The sequence below is a fragment of the Vanellus vanellus genome (genome assembly GCF_965231255.1).
Source record: "Vanellus vanellus genome assembly, chromosome: 3".
In the NCBI taxonomy this organism is placed as follows: Eukaryota; Metazoa; Chordata; class Aves; order Charadriiformes; family Charadriidae; genus Vanellus; species Vanellus vanellus.
The window spans coordinates 79905099-79922775 of NC_138907.1; the positions used below are offsets into that span (position 1 = coordinate 79905099).

The 17677-nt window shown below is 42.9% G+C and overlaps 1 protein-coding gene across 2 annotated transcripts in view; it reads left to right on the forward strand.

Annotated features, from left to right (window-relative positions):
• Positions 1-11100: 11100 nt before the first annotated feature.
• The window catches only part of POPDC1 (popeye domain cAMP effector 1), a 33283-nt gene continuing 26706 nt past the window's right edge, over positions 11101-17677 (forward strand). Inside the window, exons 1-3 of one of the 2 annotated variants that reach the window (XM_082481486.1) lie at positions 11101-11230; positions 12644-12743; positions 16742-16975. In XM_082481486.1, the coding sequence (XP_082337612.1) occupies positions 16753-16975 (223 nt within the window). In that variant the 5' untranslated portion in view covers positions 11101-11230; positions 12644-12743; positions 16742-16752. The remainder of the gene's footprint in view (positions 11231-12643; positions 12744-16741; positions 16976-17677) is intronic. The other variant, XM_082481485.1, reaches the window with a different exon arrangement.

The following is a 17677-nucleotide window of genomic DNA, read 5'->3' on the forward strand; positions in this document are numbered from 1 at the left end:
TAGGCTACGCCTTGCGATCCCCACTCTGCTTCACCCGGCTGAGATGCTCCTGCTGACTGTGCCACGTGCTGAAAACCTGACGCTGCTTTTTAACCGGTGAATCAAAAATAGCCCCCCCATCTCTCGTTCTAATAAAATTTCTCATGCTATAAAATGTGTTGGACCAATATCAAGTTTATACTTAACATTTTATCTCTTAACAGTCTACAAACATAAAAAGATCATAGCATAGGACAATAAAAAAGATAGTATTCTGGACTTAGGCATCAATTAATGCTATCCTCAGTTTTCTTGAATATATGGGCTTGTCCCATATATGTCTGCAAGAAAACTTGCCTTAGGGTCAACATTTAATAAACTAATATGATCATCATCACCTTCAAAATAAGAGCAAGGAGTTTTGCACACCCAATTTCTGTATCAAACTTATATATCCTATTCAAACTATGAGTGATGGGTGCTTCATTACATACTTAGGTAATTTTTTCTTCTTTGTGACTGGCGCGTGCCTTAGTTTCCGCCTGGTTTCCAATCACAATCCTCATGATGCTTTTATCTGCTGGAATCAGTTACTATCAGAAATCTCTCCTAGGACACGTCTGAGTCAATGTCTGAACATACTCTTAGCTAATCTTGTTTAGCTTTTGCTACTGTGCTTTTTGGGCTTTGAGTCACTTTTTAAAAATTGTTTCCAGTTTTCCAGCATCTGTTTGAGTCATGACTAGCAGAACATTTCAGCTGTAGAATTTAGGGCATATATATCTACAAAAATGTAAGTACACACAAAAGAACTGGAAGTGAGACAGCAAGCCCTCTCCACCCCTGTTTTCTTTAATCTTGACAGCACTTCTGAAATGTACTGTAAAATACATGCTGGTACGTGACTCATAAACCACTGTTTTGGGAGAGCTGTAAAGATGTACTCAGACTCGTGTTAGTGAAATAATACTTACCTCTTACGATATCATATATACCCAGTCATTAGAGCATTGGGATTGCTCAGCCTGGAGAGGAGAAGGTTCTGGGGAGACCTTATTGCGGCCATCCAGTACTTAAAGGGGGCCTACAGGAAAGATGGGGACAGACTTTTTAGCAGGGCCTGTTGCGACAGGACAAGGGGTAATGGCTTTAAGCTAAAAGATTTAGGCTAGATACAAGGAATAAATTTTTTACAATGAGGGTGATGAAACACTGGAACAGGTTGCCCAGAGAGGTGGTAAATGCCCCATTCCCGGAAACATTCAAGGTCAGGTTGGATGGGGCTCTGAGCAACCTGATCTAGTTGAAGATGTCCCTGCTCATTGCAGGGGGGTTGGACTAGATGACCTTTAAAGGTCCCTTCCAACCCAATCTATTCTATGATTCTATGATTATTTAAATTAGTAAACATTTGGAGCTAAATGAAGCTCTGACTTGAGCATCATCCAATTTATACCTATGTTATTACTTGGGAATAATTCTCAGTGAGGTGGTCAGGCTCCTTAATAATGGGTTTAAGTGAACGGATACTCGAGCCTCTGGTGCTTTGTGAATTGAGGACACTATCAGTGAATCCCCTTCTTGATCTGCAGTGACTTCCCTTTACTCAAATTTTATATTTTTAACAGTTCCATAATCACCTATGGGGTTATGTCTACATTTGTATACGGTTAGAGGTTAGAGTGGCAGAAGCTGGTGCATGTGGTGATTTGCTCATTCATCAGCATCAGCTGATCTTCCAGAGTTGTTATAATTGTGAACATTGTGCTGGAATCACCTTTATAGCCTGCAGAAGTGTTCACATTTACTCCACAAGATAAAAAAATACATGGCCTAGGACATCCAAAGAGAAAGAAAGAGAAAGAAGTAAAAAAAGAGAGCATCACTCAACTTCTTACAGATTTTATCCAGGAGAGGTTTAGTTTAAATTGAGCGTGTGGCAAATTAATTTATTGGATGCAGCAATGTATTGTGAGAGCTTCAAAGTGAGTCTTGCTTATTTAGGGGCCCCAGTGTCAGGCTGACTGCAGTCCTGTGGCAGAGCAATGTCTGTCTGATAAATGCCTTAAATAAACATGGGACTGATCCTGCAATTCTTTCATTAGGTAGTACTTGATTAACTCGTAGTAGTGTAAGTACAGGTAGCAGATTCTAAGTGGTGTTTTAACTCCATCATGCAACTCTACTCAAAACTACAGAATAATCAGAGAGAATGTATCCCAATGTACTATTTTCACTAACGACGCCACACAAGGCGAATTGTAAGTGCTTAATGAAAAAGATTATGCAGTTGCCTCTGTTAATAGAGGTGGGACTTGGTGACTGAGGCGGCCCATCCCGGTCCTAAATTTTCCAAGAAGTAATTGCCCTGCAACAAACCAGCAAATGTGATAGTGATCAAAATAAACTTAATAATGGAAAGAATGATGGCGAACTACACATACAGATATATGACCTTTTCTAGGAAAAAGCTGGGAAAGCTGAATACATGCTTGGATGAAACTGTACTGTTTAGCCACGCTACAAAAAAGGCATATGTTTGCAGTAATTAAATAATATGCTGATGCAACATTTCCAGCAAAAAAGTACTGTAGGGTTTTCGATTATTGTAAATGATAAATATAAGACCTATTTGGGCTCAATTCATGAAAAATTAGAATACAATGTTGTACTGCTCTTATAAACAGGTCTTGCAAACCATGTGTTAAAAATGAAACAAATCTGTAGCTATTTACATAGGAGAAAACTTTTTAAATAGAAAAGGAAAAAAGGAATATTTGCTGAATTCAGACATTAACAGATTAAATATTTTATTTCTATTCCTGTAATAATTGAATGCATATTATTCTGCCTCAGCGTTACTGTATAACAGATATTTTTTACAGTACAACAAAATAAATAGCTTATTAAGCTGATTCGTTAAGCCCTCTTGAAAATACTTTGATTATATTAATATGCATAAAAATTTAATAGGTTCAGTGCTCCCAAGGGAAAGCACCCATTTTTTTTTCTGTCTAATTCACGTTAACTTCCCTTTCTTGTAGACTTTTGTGTGTCCGCAGTGTCTGCTTACTCTAATTCTACGTCTGTGTGAATCAAAAGAGTTAATTGAACTTAGCATGTAAATCAAGCCACCTCATCCTGATGAATCAAACCGTGTAGGTGGAGCTCCATCAGTAGGAGTGTGTAGGAGAAAGGCAGCGCAAGGACGTCATCTGCGAGCCCCAGGATTCGGGGTCACGTCCCAAACCACGGCTGGCAAAGCCCTTCTAGAGGGTAGCTTTGCTGGTGCTCCTGCCAGCAGATGGTTTGGACCCAAATCATCATTCTGCAAGCCACAAGCGTTGTTAAACGTTGTCATTGAGCGGGGAAAAGATGGGAGGCTCCCAAAAGCTTGTGGGAGCAGAAGGGTTTTATAGCAGTTGTTCTCCTGCTGTGGATTCCCAGGTAGTTTTATTCAGTTGTCAGTTCCACCACAACTCCTAATTTAAGGGATCTGTGGTGTGTTGTGGGAACAGGACTACTGCCCTCCCTCAGTGGGGTTTTGAAGATTAATGATGATAAAAGATAGATGATTAATAACACAGACATTAAAGTCATATAAATAAACAACTGCAATAAAATAGTGGTAAATAACTATTTTAGCTGTGAATCTCATAGTTTGCATTGTATCCATTAGTAGTAACTCTTCACCCAAACTTGTCTAAAGCCTGGGGGATATAATAATTTCCGGGAGTAAGGTACGTTAGGCTGAGAAAGAGACTGAAGCCAAAAGCCCCATGTAATGGATAAATGCTCTATGTCATTGTATAGAAGTGGGCAGTACCATCACCTTCTGTAGCAACCACATGTCATAGGCGAGCATGAAAGCATCTCAGACATGTGAAAGGAGGCGAGCGGGTCCCTGTCCCCACATAGGGATTCTGGCTGGATGGCCCTACATAGCTGGTGGCCCGCCAGAGCTGGGGGTGAGGTGGGGGCTCGGTACACATCTCTGTTCAGCCTTTCCCACGTGTAGGTTTTAGTGACTCCCAAGAAGCGTACAGCACAGTCTAGATACCCGATTGCTGGGTTTGCACTTCCAGGGGCCAACTGTAGGACATGGCTACAAGGGCGGGATACCAGCAGGTAAGCTTTGGGGTGGGTTTAAAACGCATTAGGTATGACCCTGTATCTTCCCATATGCGTTCTCTTACACTGGGGTAAACGCAAAATAACTTATCCTGTAACAAAAGGGAGGGAAGGCAGTTCACATCTGCTAGAATACACACGGATGAGTATCAACAGTTACCATAAAACAGCTGGAAATCCTTACTGCGCTTTGTTCATTGAACTCGTTCACGTTAAAAATCCTTAATATTTTTAGTGAATCCAGTTGTAGCAGGTATTCTATTTTACTAAGAGAGTTAGCTTAGATAAAATATTTTGAATACTTATTTTGAATATGAAGCAAAACTGTCCTGTTTCCATTTACAGAAAGGTCGGGTCCTCTCACATGACCTTTTAAAGCAGATCTCCCTAGCGAGGTGAATGGGAGTAGTTCTTAAAAACCGGTCATACAGCACCGCGGTCTGGTTTTTACTGGGTCTCCATCTTCTTGTTCCATTATGACTTTTCAAAAACGTACTGTCCTTTCAGTATGTATGTTCATATTTTAAAGAACTAAGGAGTAATTCTTGGTAGGAAAAATATACAGTAAATACTGATATTCTGAAATCAGATATGGAACAGAAAATATTTTTATACTGGTTTTGGTTTTACAAATTATTACTACTTTTCTCTTTACCATAGTCATTGCCAGTTCTGAAACTCTTTTATACAGTGGTATATGTACTTAAGCTAATACTACATGCAAAAGCAATAGTCATATATATATAGTATCTGTACGTTTATTGCGGTCCGTATCCCTGTTTTTAACCCTATATAATGAAGGGGGGTGTTTGTTGCTTTTTTCTTTACTGAACAAAGAAGTATAATAAACATTACTCAGAAGAGTGGTCTTACTTATTCATTGAAATTAGAGAATTTTTTATTATTATTATTATTATTCTGTGTTTGTCTTTACTCTCGCAGATCACTCAAACAGTAGCAAGAAGCAGATGAGGTATAATACAACTCTGCACACATTTTGATGGTAATTTACAATATGCACAGCTGAAGTCCAGCATCTGGATGTACAAAGCAGCATAGTTGGGGTGGACACTACATGCAGACCAGACACTCCTTAGTGATTGTTTGATGCTGACTGTCCTCAAATGGTAGAGGAGGCAGCTAATCCAGCAACTGGGTGCTTATTATCTCCTTGAGAGCTATGCTCAAAATGAGGAGTATTTCAAAGACTCTTATTTCGGACTGCTAATCTGATCAAGTGCATAAAATGCTCCTGCTCGATACTTGGGCTACAACAACCCGTTTCTGTGCAATTGGGCTAAACTTGTTTTGTCCCCACTCTTACTCTCTTCCCTCCCGTGTCTTTTTGCAAAGAAAAAATTAACTTTAAAAAAGCTACCTCATGCCCATTCACAGTTCTTCTGAGCTAATCTATTTACCTTTTCTTCCCCATCAGTGTAGAGTATTTTCACTTTCAAATCCTACATGCTGTCTCTGTCGCTTGTTTAAATAATCCTGTAGACTCATTTTCTGCATCTCCCATTTCTTCTTTGTCCTCCCTCCTCTAGTTTTAAAGTTAGATTTATTTTTTTTGAGTTCTGTCTGTCCTTCTGGATATGTTAAACACTTGTTATTTAGTCCCCTTTTTATCTTGAAATACAATTCTAAATCCTTATCAATAATTAAAAAAAATCCTAGAAAATGGTAGTTTTTAAATGATGCTAATATGCGAAGTCCTGGAGATTCAAGCCTAGCCTTTGCTTCTCAACAACACCCACTGGTGAATATTAAAATGCACAGCTAAAAAGGACTAATATTGCAACAAAACATTAATTCCCATTGTACCAAACCCCAAAAGCATGCGTACATTTATACTCTGACAATATTTACAATTTCTTTGGTTTATACAGACAGGCTCACAGGCTCACATAAATTCACAAAGATCTCTGCAGAGAGAACATTGTGAGCTGCGGTCGAGACGGATTTACTTCAGGATTAGCACAGACATCTTTGCGAGATCATTTTGAAGTTTCTTAGTGCATGGAAGTTGGGAAGTTTGTTCCCAAAAAGGGAACAGAGAAATTCAGTTCTCCAGCCAGCGCTGCCAAATCCTCTGTAGCAGGGACCCCTTAAGAAACAGGCTGCCACCCAGTGAAGGGAGAGATGCAATGCAAAAGCACTGCTTTAGTACTGGTCTTCCCACTATGTGTGAAGTAAGAGCTGCCTCACGTTAACCAAGACCAACACGTTGATAGCAACTTGAGTCCTGGACAAGTGATGCACTCAAAACCCCTCCTTGGTACTCCTCTCCTCCCAGAAACGAGCAGACCCGTTGGGGACAGGCTCCCTGTTATTCCCCACCAGTGTTAGCAAGCTGCCCTGGTGCCCCGGTAGCCACAGGCACACCGTGACCGCAGCCTTAGGAAAGCCTATGGGATTTATAGCAGCTCACCTTTTTTGGGCAGGAACCATGTGATTTAGGTACAGCTAGAGGAAGCGGAGCAGGCCCTTCCAGCAACAGTCCCATGGAACGCGCTTGTGAGCAGCTCAGAAGTTGGCATATATTCACAGAAATCCTCCCCTGAGCAATTTCAAATAACGAACATACAAGTTACATTGTCAGCAGGAGACTGCTCACGCATAATTCGGGAACAGGGATAATTGCTAGGTGTGATTGAATAAATTGTTTGCTGTGCATAGTTTAGATAACTTTAATAGCAAACGATTTTACTCTGCCCTTACACCTCAGGATTGTGTACCCTTTGCATAAACATCTACAACAACCAAGTGCATCTGTTAAAACTTGGATACTTGGATACTAAAAAGACAGATCTTTTTAGAAGAAAGTTGGCTCCTGGCTCTAAGTTTGCAACAACCAATTACAATACTATCAGTCAGACACTTGGAAGCCCCGGGGTACGATGTTTTATATCTCTGATTCCAAAGAGGTTCACAAATAGATAACCCTTCTTGTATAAACAGGAGACACCCTCCCTGCAGAAACAGCATGGGGAAAATTGCCAGATTATATTGCAATACATCAGAAAGCGGCCGTCAGAGGGTCTGAGGTAAAACTGCCCCAGAATGCACACACTCCTCTTAAATAAAACTCCACACTATTGAGGAGCTGGGAGAGTGTTTATCAATCTCTTCTATACAAACTTCCTTCTCAGAAAACATAATTCTCGAGGATGCTTTCAGGCAAAACCCACATAAATATTTTTTTCCCTGTGGAAAATACGTGTAATTTTTCAGTTATACGGCACATAATTTCAGCATCCGAGATGGGATTTGTCTCACTGAAACGAGGCACTTCTGAACTATGCCAGCATACTTCATCCCACTCCAGACAGTTGTCAAACACACAGAGGATTAATTACTTTCTAAAAAAGCCCCCTTGCATTGTCTATAGAGGGAGTTTAAAAGATTAATTTAGAGTAGGCATCTTTTAGCCTGTAGATGCTGAATACGCTTCCTGAAACTATAAATGGAAACATTTCATAGATCTTGCCATTGTCTGAAAATAGCCCTGTCAGCCTGGCACATCTGGGATCCCAAATACAAAGCATTTGTTCCCTTCAGTGAAGACTTTGCCTAAAAAAGGCTGCGGAATCAGGCTCTCGCGTGGAAGAGTCAGAGCGCTTGCGATTTTACAAAAAGTTACTTTACAGCCTGCTTAATAAAGTCTTTCGCTGCCCGGCGAGGCTGAACGGCGAAGCAGGGGAGGGAGGCTCTGCTCTCGGCTATGCTTCTGCCTGACCTCCCCTGAGCGACACCTCCCCGCGTGGTCGGGGTGCTCTGTTTCTCCCGGTAACACGGCGGAACAGCCGGGCACCAAGGGGTGAGGGTATACGGCTGAAGACCACAGAGCAGGTCGATGGAGATAAGGACCGAGACTGGGCAATTTGCAACATCCATGTGACATTTTCTACTGTGGAACGTTACTGTGGAGAATAACTAAATAATTGGAGAAAGTACTTAAGCTATCAAGACTTTAAGAGCAAGAGAGAGAAACACGAGGGAGAGAAAGCTCACATCAATGAACAGCTGTAATACCATTAGACCTGTCTCCGCTAACAAAATGCATCAATTCAACACAAATCTCTAAAAATTGATCTGGCTACTTGAAGCCAACCCCACATCAATGTCGACGCAAACAGTTTTTATTTCTTGCCTCGGTCAGATTAATTTATATTAGCAGACACACATAGAAGGTTAAAACAACTCGTTAAGTCTTTACAATGGTTTAACAGCAGGACATCAAACTGATGTAATCAAACCAGCCCATTCTCTTACAGCACACGAGAACTTGGTTTAAGAGAATAAACTCCACTTAATAGATTCTACTTAGAGAGTGTTTATGTTATCTATATAACTACAGACGATGTTATCTATGTTATAAAATATTAGCTATATAACTAAAGGTTATGTAAAATTATGGCCATTAATACCTGCATAGGGTTATGTGTTATTCTCTATAAAAATTGACGCTAGTCATTCTATTAGAGAAAGGAAGGGTTTTCTTCTCTGTATGGGTGCACCCTGCAGCACAAGACTAGAGCCCATCAGAGCCATGTCTGTGCTCTTCATCTGCTTATGGTCCTCCTGGAGGGCCAGAAGATGTGGGCAGCTCTCAGTTCTTTCCCCATTTCTCTCTTTCTGCTGGCAGCTGTACTAGATACCACCATCCACATCACCCACACAGCCTTGGTTCTTACCGCTCCGCTGCACAGAGGAAATTACTTTTAATCACGAATATACTGAAATATAAAGATCCCAAGAGACTAGCTGCAATCAGGACAAAGTTAGAACCACAGAATCATAGAATCGTGTAGGTTGGAAGGGACCTTTAAGATCATTGAGTCCAACCATCAATCTAACACTGCCAAAACCACCACCAAGCCATGTCCCATGCACATTCACGTGGCTGCAAATATTATTAGTTCATTGCCAAGCTTTCCTGACCAGGATTTTCTGCATTGGGTAAAGCAGATCCTGTTTATCACCCAGGCTCCCCACAAAAACCAGACAAGACCTGGAGGGTAATGAAAGAAGGACAAAAACTCTATAAAAGACACAACTAGTGCAGCAAACCGGGCTTCTCCAATGCATAACGTTCTGTAATGTGCTAGAATATGCTTACGCGTCAGTCTAGATTTGTATAGGAGCCCTCTGACAGGCTGCTTTGTGCTGCTGTTGAAAGCTACTTGGCTTTGCTCCAGCAAGCACAGCTAACTATTATCAATCTCAAACACACGCTAGACGCTATCTTTCACCACCGTTCCTGTGGCCACGCTGTCCTGATTCGCTGTTCCTACTCTTTTTCTAGCTCACTGACTCTGCATATCTCAGGAAAGAGCAAATGCATCCACAAGAATGACAGGCCAGTCAGAGGAAACAGTCCCAAATCAAGTCCTTCACAATAAATTCATAATACATTTTGGAAAATCAGGTCTTATATCAGGCAGCGGGATTCATAAAAACCCTATTCACATGGCACACATCACTGGCAAGATCCAGATCTCTTGTCAAAGATGTAAAGCCAAGAACAACCACAACAAAGCTGGAGCCTCCTGGGACACACGTTGATGTGTATGTTTATAAACAGTTGCTTCAAAAATGATTCGGGATTCTGTCTTCTTTCCAAAAATATTTAAGTATAATGCTGACCATATGCTCTCAGCTGCTGAAAAAAAAATCCCCTCACTTTGTAGCTAGCTCATCAAAACGTATTGAAAGAGATTATCTGCCTTTGCAGTCCTCATTTATCACTGACAGTCAGGTTTCGGGATGGGCTGGGACGCCCATAGGCTGTGTCTGCGTTGCCTTTCATCTTTGGATGCTGCACATCAACATCCTGGGGATGAAGGCAGCCTTGGTGGCTATTTCGCCCGTCCTGCAAGGAGAGCAGAGCAATCTGCTGCCACACAGGGAAACAAGTGGCCCTCTTTGGAAGCACATAATTTCTGGGACCTGTCAAGCTGCCACACTGAGCAAACTCGGTGACATTTCTTAAACGTTACGCTCGTGACAAAGCAACCACAGCAGGTGCCAAGTTGAGAAGAGCAGTTTTGCAAAGACTATTGCGGCTCCTTGACTCACCATATAGGGGAAATACTGCTTGCCACTCGTTTAGGGGGGAATTGAGCTCTCCTAATTTTAACCACCCAAAAGCAAGGCATGTTGCCTGAGCTCCGCGTTCACCCTACAGTGACTGGAGGCATCTCTGTGGGGTGATTCACCCCGTGTGTTTTAGATCACAGAATCAGAGAAACAGAGCATCGTTATGGTCGGAGGAGACTTTTAAGATGAAGTCCAACCGTTAACCTAGGACTGCAAAGTTACCACTAAACCACATCCCTCAGCACCACATCTACAAGTCTTTTAAATACCTCCAGGGATGGCGACTCCACCACTTCCCTGGGCAGCCTGGTCCAATGCTTGACAAGCCTTTGGGTGAAGACATTTGTCCCAATATCCAATCTAAACCTCCCCTGGTGCAAACTGAGGCCATTTCCTCGTGTCCTATCGGTTGTCACTTGGGAGAAGAGACCGGCTCCCACATCTCTCCAGCCTCCTTTCAGGTAGTTGTAGAGAGCGACACGGTCCTCCCTCAGCCTCCTTTTCCTCCAGGCTGACCAACCCCAGCTCCCTCCCCCGCTCCTCTCAGGACTTGTTCTCCAGACCCCTCAGCTGCCTGCGCTGGGCACTGCCCGGTACTCACAGCCCCCAATCTACGAGGGGATACCCGGGGCTGACGCCGACCGTCGAACGGGGAGACCGGGGCACTTTCCCGAACGGCGAAGACATCCCCCCTCCCCCGCCCCGCCCCGCCCCGCCCCGCGCGCCGCCCCGCCCCCTGGCGGCCGCGCCCCGCCTCGCCCCACCGCCCGCAGCCCCCCGGGGCGCGCGGCAGGCGCCTGCGCGCTGCGGCCGCTCGGTGCCGGCCCCGGAGCTGGCGCCGCCCGCAGCCTCCCGCCGGCTTCTGCCTATTTTAGTCACAGCGGCGGCTGTGGGGGGACGCGGCGGGGCGCGGGGCCGCTTTAGCGGTGAGGAGCGGCAGCCTCAGCCCGTCCCGTCCGGTGCGCGGCGGCGCTGTTCCCCCGGGCGGCCGGGAAACTTTTCCAGGGGTACGGGGCAGGTAAGGGGCGCTCCTGCCGCTGGGTGCCGGCGGCACCGGGGATGGGGACGGCCCTGCGGCGGGGAGGACGGTGGGTGCGAGCGGGCAGAGGGGCAGTTTACCGGGGGGGTTGCGGCGATGTGTGCCCCTGGTTGGCTGCGGGCGGCACCGTCCTCGGGTCCCCCGGGGCCGGGGGTGGGCGCCGGGCTCCGACCTGCCCCGCGACCGGGGCGGCGGGAGGGGGGAACGTTCCCCCTAACCCCGCGCTCCGGGGTCCCCTTTCGGGCACACCGGGGCTCGCAAGGTCTGACCGCCGGGCGCCGTGCTGCCCGCCCCGCTCACGGCCCCGACGGGCGCGCCCCCCCCCCCCCCGGGAACGGGGGGTTCCGCTGGTGTCCTTCCTGCAGGCTGCGCTGCCTCGGGAACGGCCCTTGCGGGGCGGGAAGGGGCGGGTTGCTTGATTTTATGCATTTATTTTAAGTTATTATATTATTATTATTTTGGAATGAGCGGTGGGTTTGGTGTCTGCACGCCGTGGGCTACCGGGAGGCTTCGGGGGCGCGGGCGGAGCGCGGGGCTGCGGGGGGGGAGGGCGAGGGGGTGGTGTGACCGCTGGGGTCGCCTCCCTCACCGCGGGTTTTCCGCGCATCTGTGCGCAAGGGAGTGCGGGCTGAGCTGCCGTTCACGGGCTGCCATTGGCACAGTGCGGCTGTCGCGCTTGGGCGTCCGTGTGGGTATTTCTCACGGTACGGATGTTTCTGTTAATTACGCAGAAGCAGAATGCTGTTAAATCTTCTCTAGAATAAAGCGTAGCGGGAGACTAACGGATTTCTGTAGCTAGTGGCACGTTTAATGGAAGTGAACTTGCCGCAAGGAGCGTATCGAAATACATCTTTTCTTATACTGCTTTCTCCTTCACTCCTACTTCGTTATAAAAAAGGAAATTGGTAACTTAAACTGTAATTAAGTTAATTATGCTAGCGCTAATAATTTGTCTTCAGCTCACAAAAGCATAGAAATTGATTGTCTAAATTTTCTATGCAGCTTTTGTGCTACGTAGAAAAGTAGTTAAAGTTCTGCATATACGACTTTTAAAAAACCCAAACCTTGAGGTTGTGTTTTTTTTTTTTTCTTTAGACTCATTAAATCCATCTACGTAAATGATGGACTGTAAAGTTGCAGTGACTGTAAAGTTATACAAACATATTTGAGGACAGCTTTAAGAAGCTCACTTGAATAATGTTGAACAGTAAAGCTGTGGGATATGAATAATCTCAATAAAGTGTATGACAATGTGAGTGGGACACTGCACTGTCCTGTATCAGCTTGGCTGACTTGTTCTCCTGCTGGAACCAGCTGCTTTAAACTTTTCTGCTACATTTGCTGTCTGTGAACATTGTGTAGGTATCTGTAAAAAAACCATTTGTTTTAAAGGTATCTTTGTGTCTGAAGATTTAGCGACTAAATACTTATTGGAATGGCTTTCAGAAGTTTGGCTTTCTGTATAAAGATGTCCTGAGCATAGAAAAACAGAGTAAGTTCAACTCATTTGTGTTCTGAGAATGTGTATTTTCAGACCTAAAAACATGATCTATTACCTTAACTCTCTATCAAATTCATGCACAAATAAAAATAATTAGTAGGCTTTGTTGTTAACTATATCAGTTTCTATTAGATTTAATGTTAAAGTGTCACTGAGTGGGGTTTTTTGATATTTGTTCTGTATTTTACCTGTTTGACCAACAAATTGGCCTGAGTTTTCAATCAGCTGCGTTTTCAAACTCTTAGTTTGGTAAATCTGAATCCATATTAAGGAAAAATTACTTTACTGGATATTAAAATTATTCTTTTAATTATTTGTCTTATGTTTCATAAAGCATACACTTCAGTTGACCCTGTTTCACCAATTTTTCAAAAATTATTTGACCATATTGGTTGCATTTTTAACTTCTGATATTAATACATGTCATCATGTATCGAAGACTTAAGCGTAGGACTTTAAAGTCTTATGCTGTATTAATCCTTGGTACACGTAACCCTCAAATGAAGTTTTAAAGGCCCAATTCAGTGTTTCAAAAATTAACTTTTGGCTTTTTGAGGTAGCAGAGGGTAGGAAATGAAAATTGCTTGTTCGTCTGTTGAACAGGAGATTTTTTTGCTAATTATTCAACATTATTTGACAACAGTGGATGTTAGGACTAAAGAATTTGATCTAAAAATTTTAACAGAATTATTATTTTGAATATTTGTCTTTCTGGTGTTACTTGTGGACAAACATTTCAGGTTAGAGCTTGTAACTCTGCCTGCTTGCCTTTTTTGTTGGTTCTCAAACAGGCTCCCTAGTTGAAATTCATGGTCAGCGCTCCTTTAGAGCCAGTGTCACAATCTGTCCTTGGGTCATTTTGCACATAGCATCAATCTATTTCTGCCAGCTTTAAAATAACATCTTGACAGAGAAGTTCTGTGGCTTTCTGCTGTTTTCCAGTGTGTTAGCCATGCTGCAGTGTTTGTTTGTGAGTAGTAAGTTATGTTCAAACGTATTCATGTAAGGACTTCAAGCTATTAAAGAAAAAGCTTATGAAGAAGGGATGTGGCTAAATTTAGGTTCCCAGCTTCTAATTTAGGCAGCTAAGTAGGTGGTTCAGACTTTCAAAAGCATTAAACATCCTGTTCTTGCAACTGCCGACGCTTCATTGCCAATGGCTTTAAATGACTTGGTCAACACTCGTTGGAGAAGCATCTTCCCGTTATGACAGTTTATGGCTGGTGGGTTCTGGCATCAATGTCTGCAGCTAACGAGGGGAGCAGTGTTTTGGCTGGGTCGTGAGAAGAATGAGATTGCCATGTAGTTGACCAGGCTCGCTGGGTTTCCAGTCTTCAAACAGGTGATGCTTTGCAGCCAAGTCTTAAAGGGTAAGGTAGCCTCTATTCTCACAAGGTTAGAGTATGAAACTTTGCTATTAAAAAAATAAAAAAAATAAAGCATCTGGAAAGCCTTGTGGATTTGTAATCAGATGTAGCTGAAGTTACTTCTTGCTGCCTATTTTGGTCTTGAGATGGGTTCATGGACTTATGGCTGGTTCTGCATAGGTATGTGGGTTTGGTTGCGTTGTTCTGTTACCACGGGATGGCCCATTAAGTGGTGCTTTTATTGGAGATGACTTGGCAGTCAAAGACTGAATGTACATAGAAACTCAACTTTTTGCAAGAGATCTAGAGGTCCTGCTGTTCCAGTGCAGGGAATTTACATTGTTTGAAAACAACAGGAGTGTGATCATTAGATGTGTGTAAGATGAGTGCAAACACAGTTATGCAGAGTTAGCAATTTTCTGCTGTTTATGAGCAGATTAAAATGCCAGTCCTGCAGCTGCGTACGGGCTCACGCTTTGGCTGCGCGTGTGAGCGGCTTTGTCAGGACAGTGAAACTGCTCTCGTGGCTCTTGTCGCTAAATTCATGTGAAAGAGCCAAAGGAAAATAGGAGACTGTGTGATACCTGGACCATGAATTGATTTGGACACCGTGATTATGGGTAACAATTTAGTGAGTTTTTTTGGCATAAACAGATTCTACACACATCTTAGCCTTTGTGAATAGCTGATGTAGGAATAAAAAGAGGAAAGTGAGCTTTTAAGAAATAAGTGAATTATGTACTTTGGTAAGAGTTAGATTTTCAATGAAAAGAAAATAAATGAAATCATTTCTATACAGAGACTGTGTATGCTATGTTCCTGCTGGTGTTTGATTCCGCAAGATTCCTCTGTGTGTTGTGTAGCGTGCCTTAACTGTGACAGGCTCTGGGCATTGGAGAGGAACTATCAGAGGGTTGAGGGGTTTTGTGTTTTGGTGTGTGTTTTTTTTTTTTTTTTCTAATTTTTCTTCCCACTGCTTTAAAAACGGTTTGAAAGGACTGATTAATTTCAGAAACTGGCTAGCTTGCTCATGCCTTGTGCACAGGTTGACTGGGGAGGGAAAATGAAAAAAGGAATGGATGAAATTCAAGGAACTCAAAATTACTTCACAGCACTTTCAAATAACAGCGAAATGCTGAGCGTATTCCAGTCTGCAGGAAATGTTGTGTGTATTAACTGTGGCTCAGAAATGTGCCGAGCAGATGAATTACATGACAGTTAGTAAGCACACACGGCAGGGACGGGCACTGCCTCTACAGAATTTACTTGCATGCAAATCCCACCGCGTTGCATGTTACGGAGCCTGTTTACTCAGTGATACGTGCATGTATTTCGTTAACAAGACTCAAGCAGAGCTCCATATAGTCTCTACTGCTGTGGCAGTGGGGGACCATATGTGCCTCGCTGGAAGCAGAGTTCTCCTGTGTTTCTGACAGCCCGTCTAGGAACAGTCGCGTTCCTCCAGATGGGAACTGCTCTGGGTTGAGGAGACCTTCTGGAGTGCTTGTAACACTGACTGCAGTTCCCTAGAGAGACCAGCCTTTAAGATTTTAAAGGCAGTGTTTTGAAATCTTCTAGTTTTCTTTGTAGTTTTTTTTATAGGATTTTTTTTACTTTCTATTGGGAAAATATTTGTTCACAGATCTTTTTTCTTTTTTTTTCTTTTAAATTGGCGTGGAAGGAAAATATGCTAGATCTATTATTACAACAACAACATAAACCCCCTATGTATTTTTAGATTAGAAGTTGGCTTTCTTTACTGTCTTGTTTTCTGCAGGAGTTCCACAGACAACCAAAGGTCTTGCAAGTTTGCTCGTACTAAGTAGACCAAGTGATTTCTCTGAAAGACTGGCAACTGTCTCATAACTTGGCAGCTTCAGCATCGCCCTTTCTGACCTGGTAGCATCTGATCAACTAGGAGAAACAGTAGTTTTTATTTACTGTTCTCAAAAGTGGTTTGGGTTGTTTTTTGCCTATTCTGGTTAACATGTGTGAGATGATATGTGGCTAAAGAGACCTCCAAATGATCCTGAAAATACTGCAAGAAAGCTAGAAGTTGGGGCTGTCTCTGGTTTTGGTCTTGTGCTGCTTGATTAAAAAAAAGCCATACGTGTTCCTCCTTTAAGACTTTCTATTCCTTATTTAGAGCAGCTCTGTATGCCATAAAGGAGACTTGCACTACATAAGCCTTTTTTTCTTTCAATTCTTACCTAGATTGTTAAGTTCTCTTACATATTTACCTTGCCTAAGATCATGGACCCATTCAGTAAATGGTAGACTGAAATGCAATTTTTCTTTGTGTAGGAAGAATACATAGGATGTTGTACCGAGCAATGATAGTCACAGTAGCTGGTGTTCAAGCAGTGTAGTTTATGTGCGTATGGTCCAAATTTTGAAATGTGCCATTCTTCAAGCATAGCACTTAGGTGAAAAAGATGGTACAGAATTACTGAAATAATAGCTTACCCTTTTAAAGCATTTGTAGATAACTTTTTTCCATGAATCATAATGGAAAAATATGTCCTGGAAAGGGAGAAAATAACCCAAAATCCATGTGTATGTATGATATTTTTCAGTTTAATGCTCAACAATTTTTATTTTTTCCCCTCTCTCTCATTGCAGGAGTCTCCAAGATGAATACTACAGCAATGAGCCCACTTGCTGTTACTCCACTAGGTTTTATTCCGGACTTAAAAAATGCCACCCTTGTGCCTTTCAATGAGACTGCATGTGAAAACTGGAAAGAGATTCATCACCTTGTTTTCCACGTGGCGAACATTTGCTTTGCAGTTGGACTGGTTATTCCAACTACTCTGAATCTTCATATGATTTTTCTGCGAGCCCTGCTCACCATAGGTAGGAGAATTATTCTGGCGAGATTTGCAACCTTCCTGTGACAGAAGTAGTGGTTTGTGACTGTGGTGGAGCTTTCTCCTGGTCTTTTCAACTTATGGTGAAATTCCAGCATGTGTTCATGGTCGTTGTACTCTGCTGAAGGTGGTTTTGGTGTGAGGGGTCTCTTCTGACCCTGACAGACCTTTTCTAGAGAGGTTATATGTCTGTAGGCTCTTAAAACTTCCCAGAAATACAACTTGCATCTTCAAACCTGTGTAGGTGTTGACTAGAAAACAAGTGGACCCCATTTACTTCAGACATGACTGGTTGCTTAAAATTCATTAAAATCCAAATCACAGTCAAGTCTATGGATCCTTAAAACCTTAATTTTAGGTTTCAAGTAAGTACATTGACTGGTATGTCTGCAATAGGCGAGGTTTTCCTTGAGAAGCTTGATGTTGCCCCATGTGTTCTTTAAATGTGGGTTCAAACACATGGTATTTGTGGATCGCCAGCAGTATTTTAATTGGTGATTTAGAAGTGCAGGCTTTTGATATGGAGTGCAGTCTGTTTTCTCCTGAAGTCACTTGCATTTCCTCTACTGCTGTAGGCATCTTGTTATATCAAAACTTGACTTCAGAGGAAAAACTAAGTTGGGCATGCTTGAGGCTACGTGAACATTTGTAACACTTTTGCAGTCCCACAGCTATTTCAAAGCCTCTG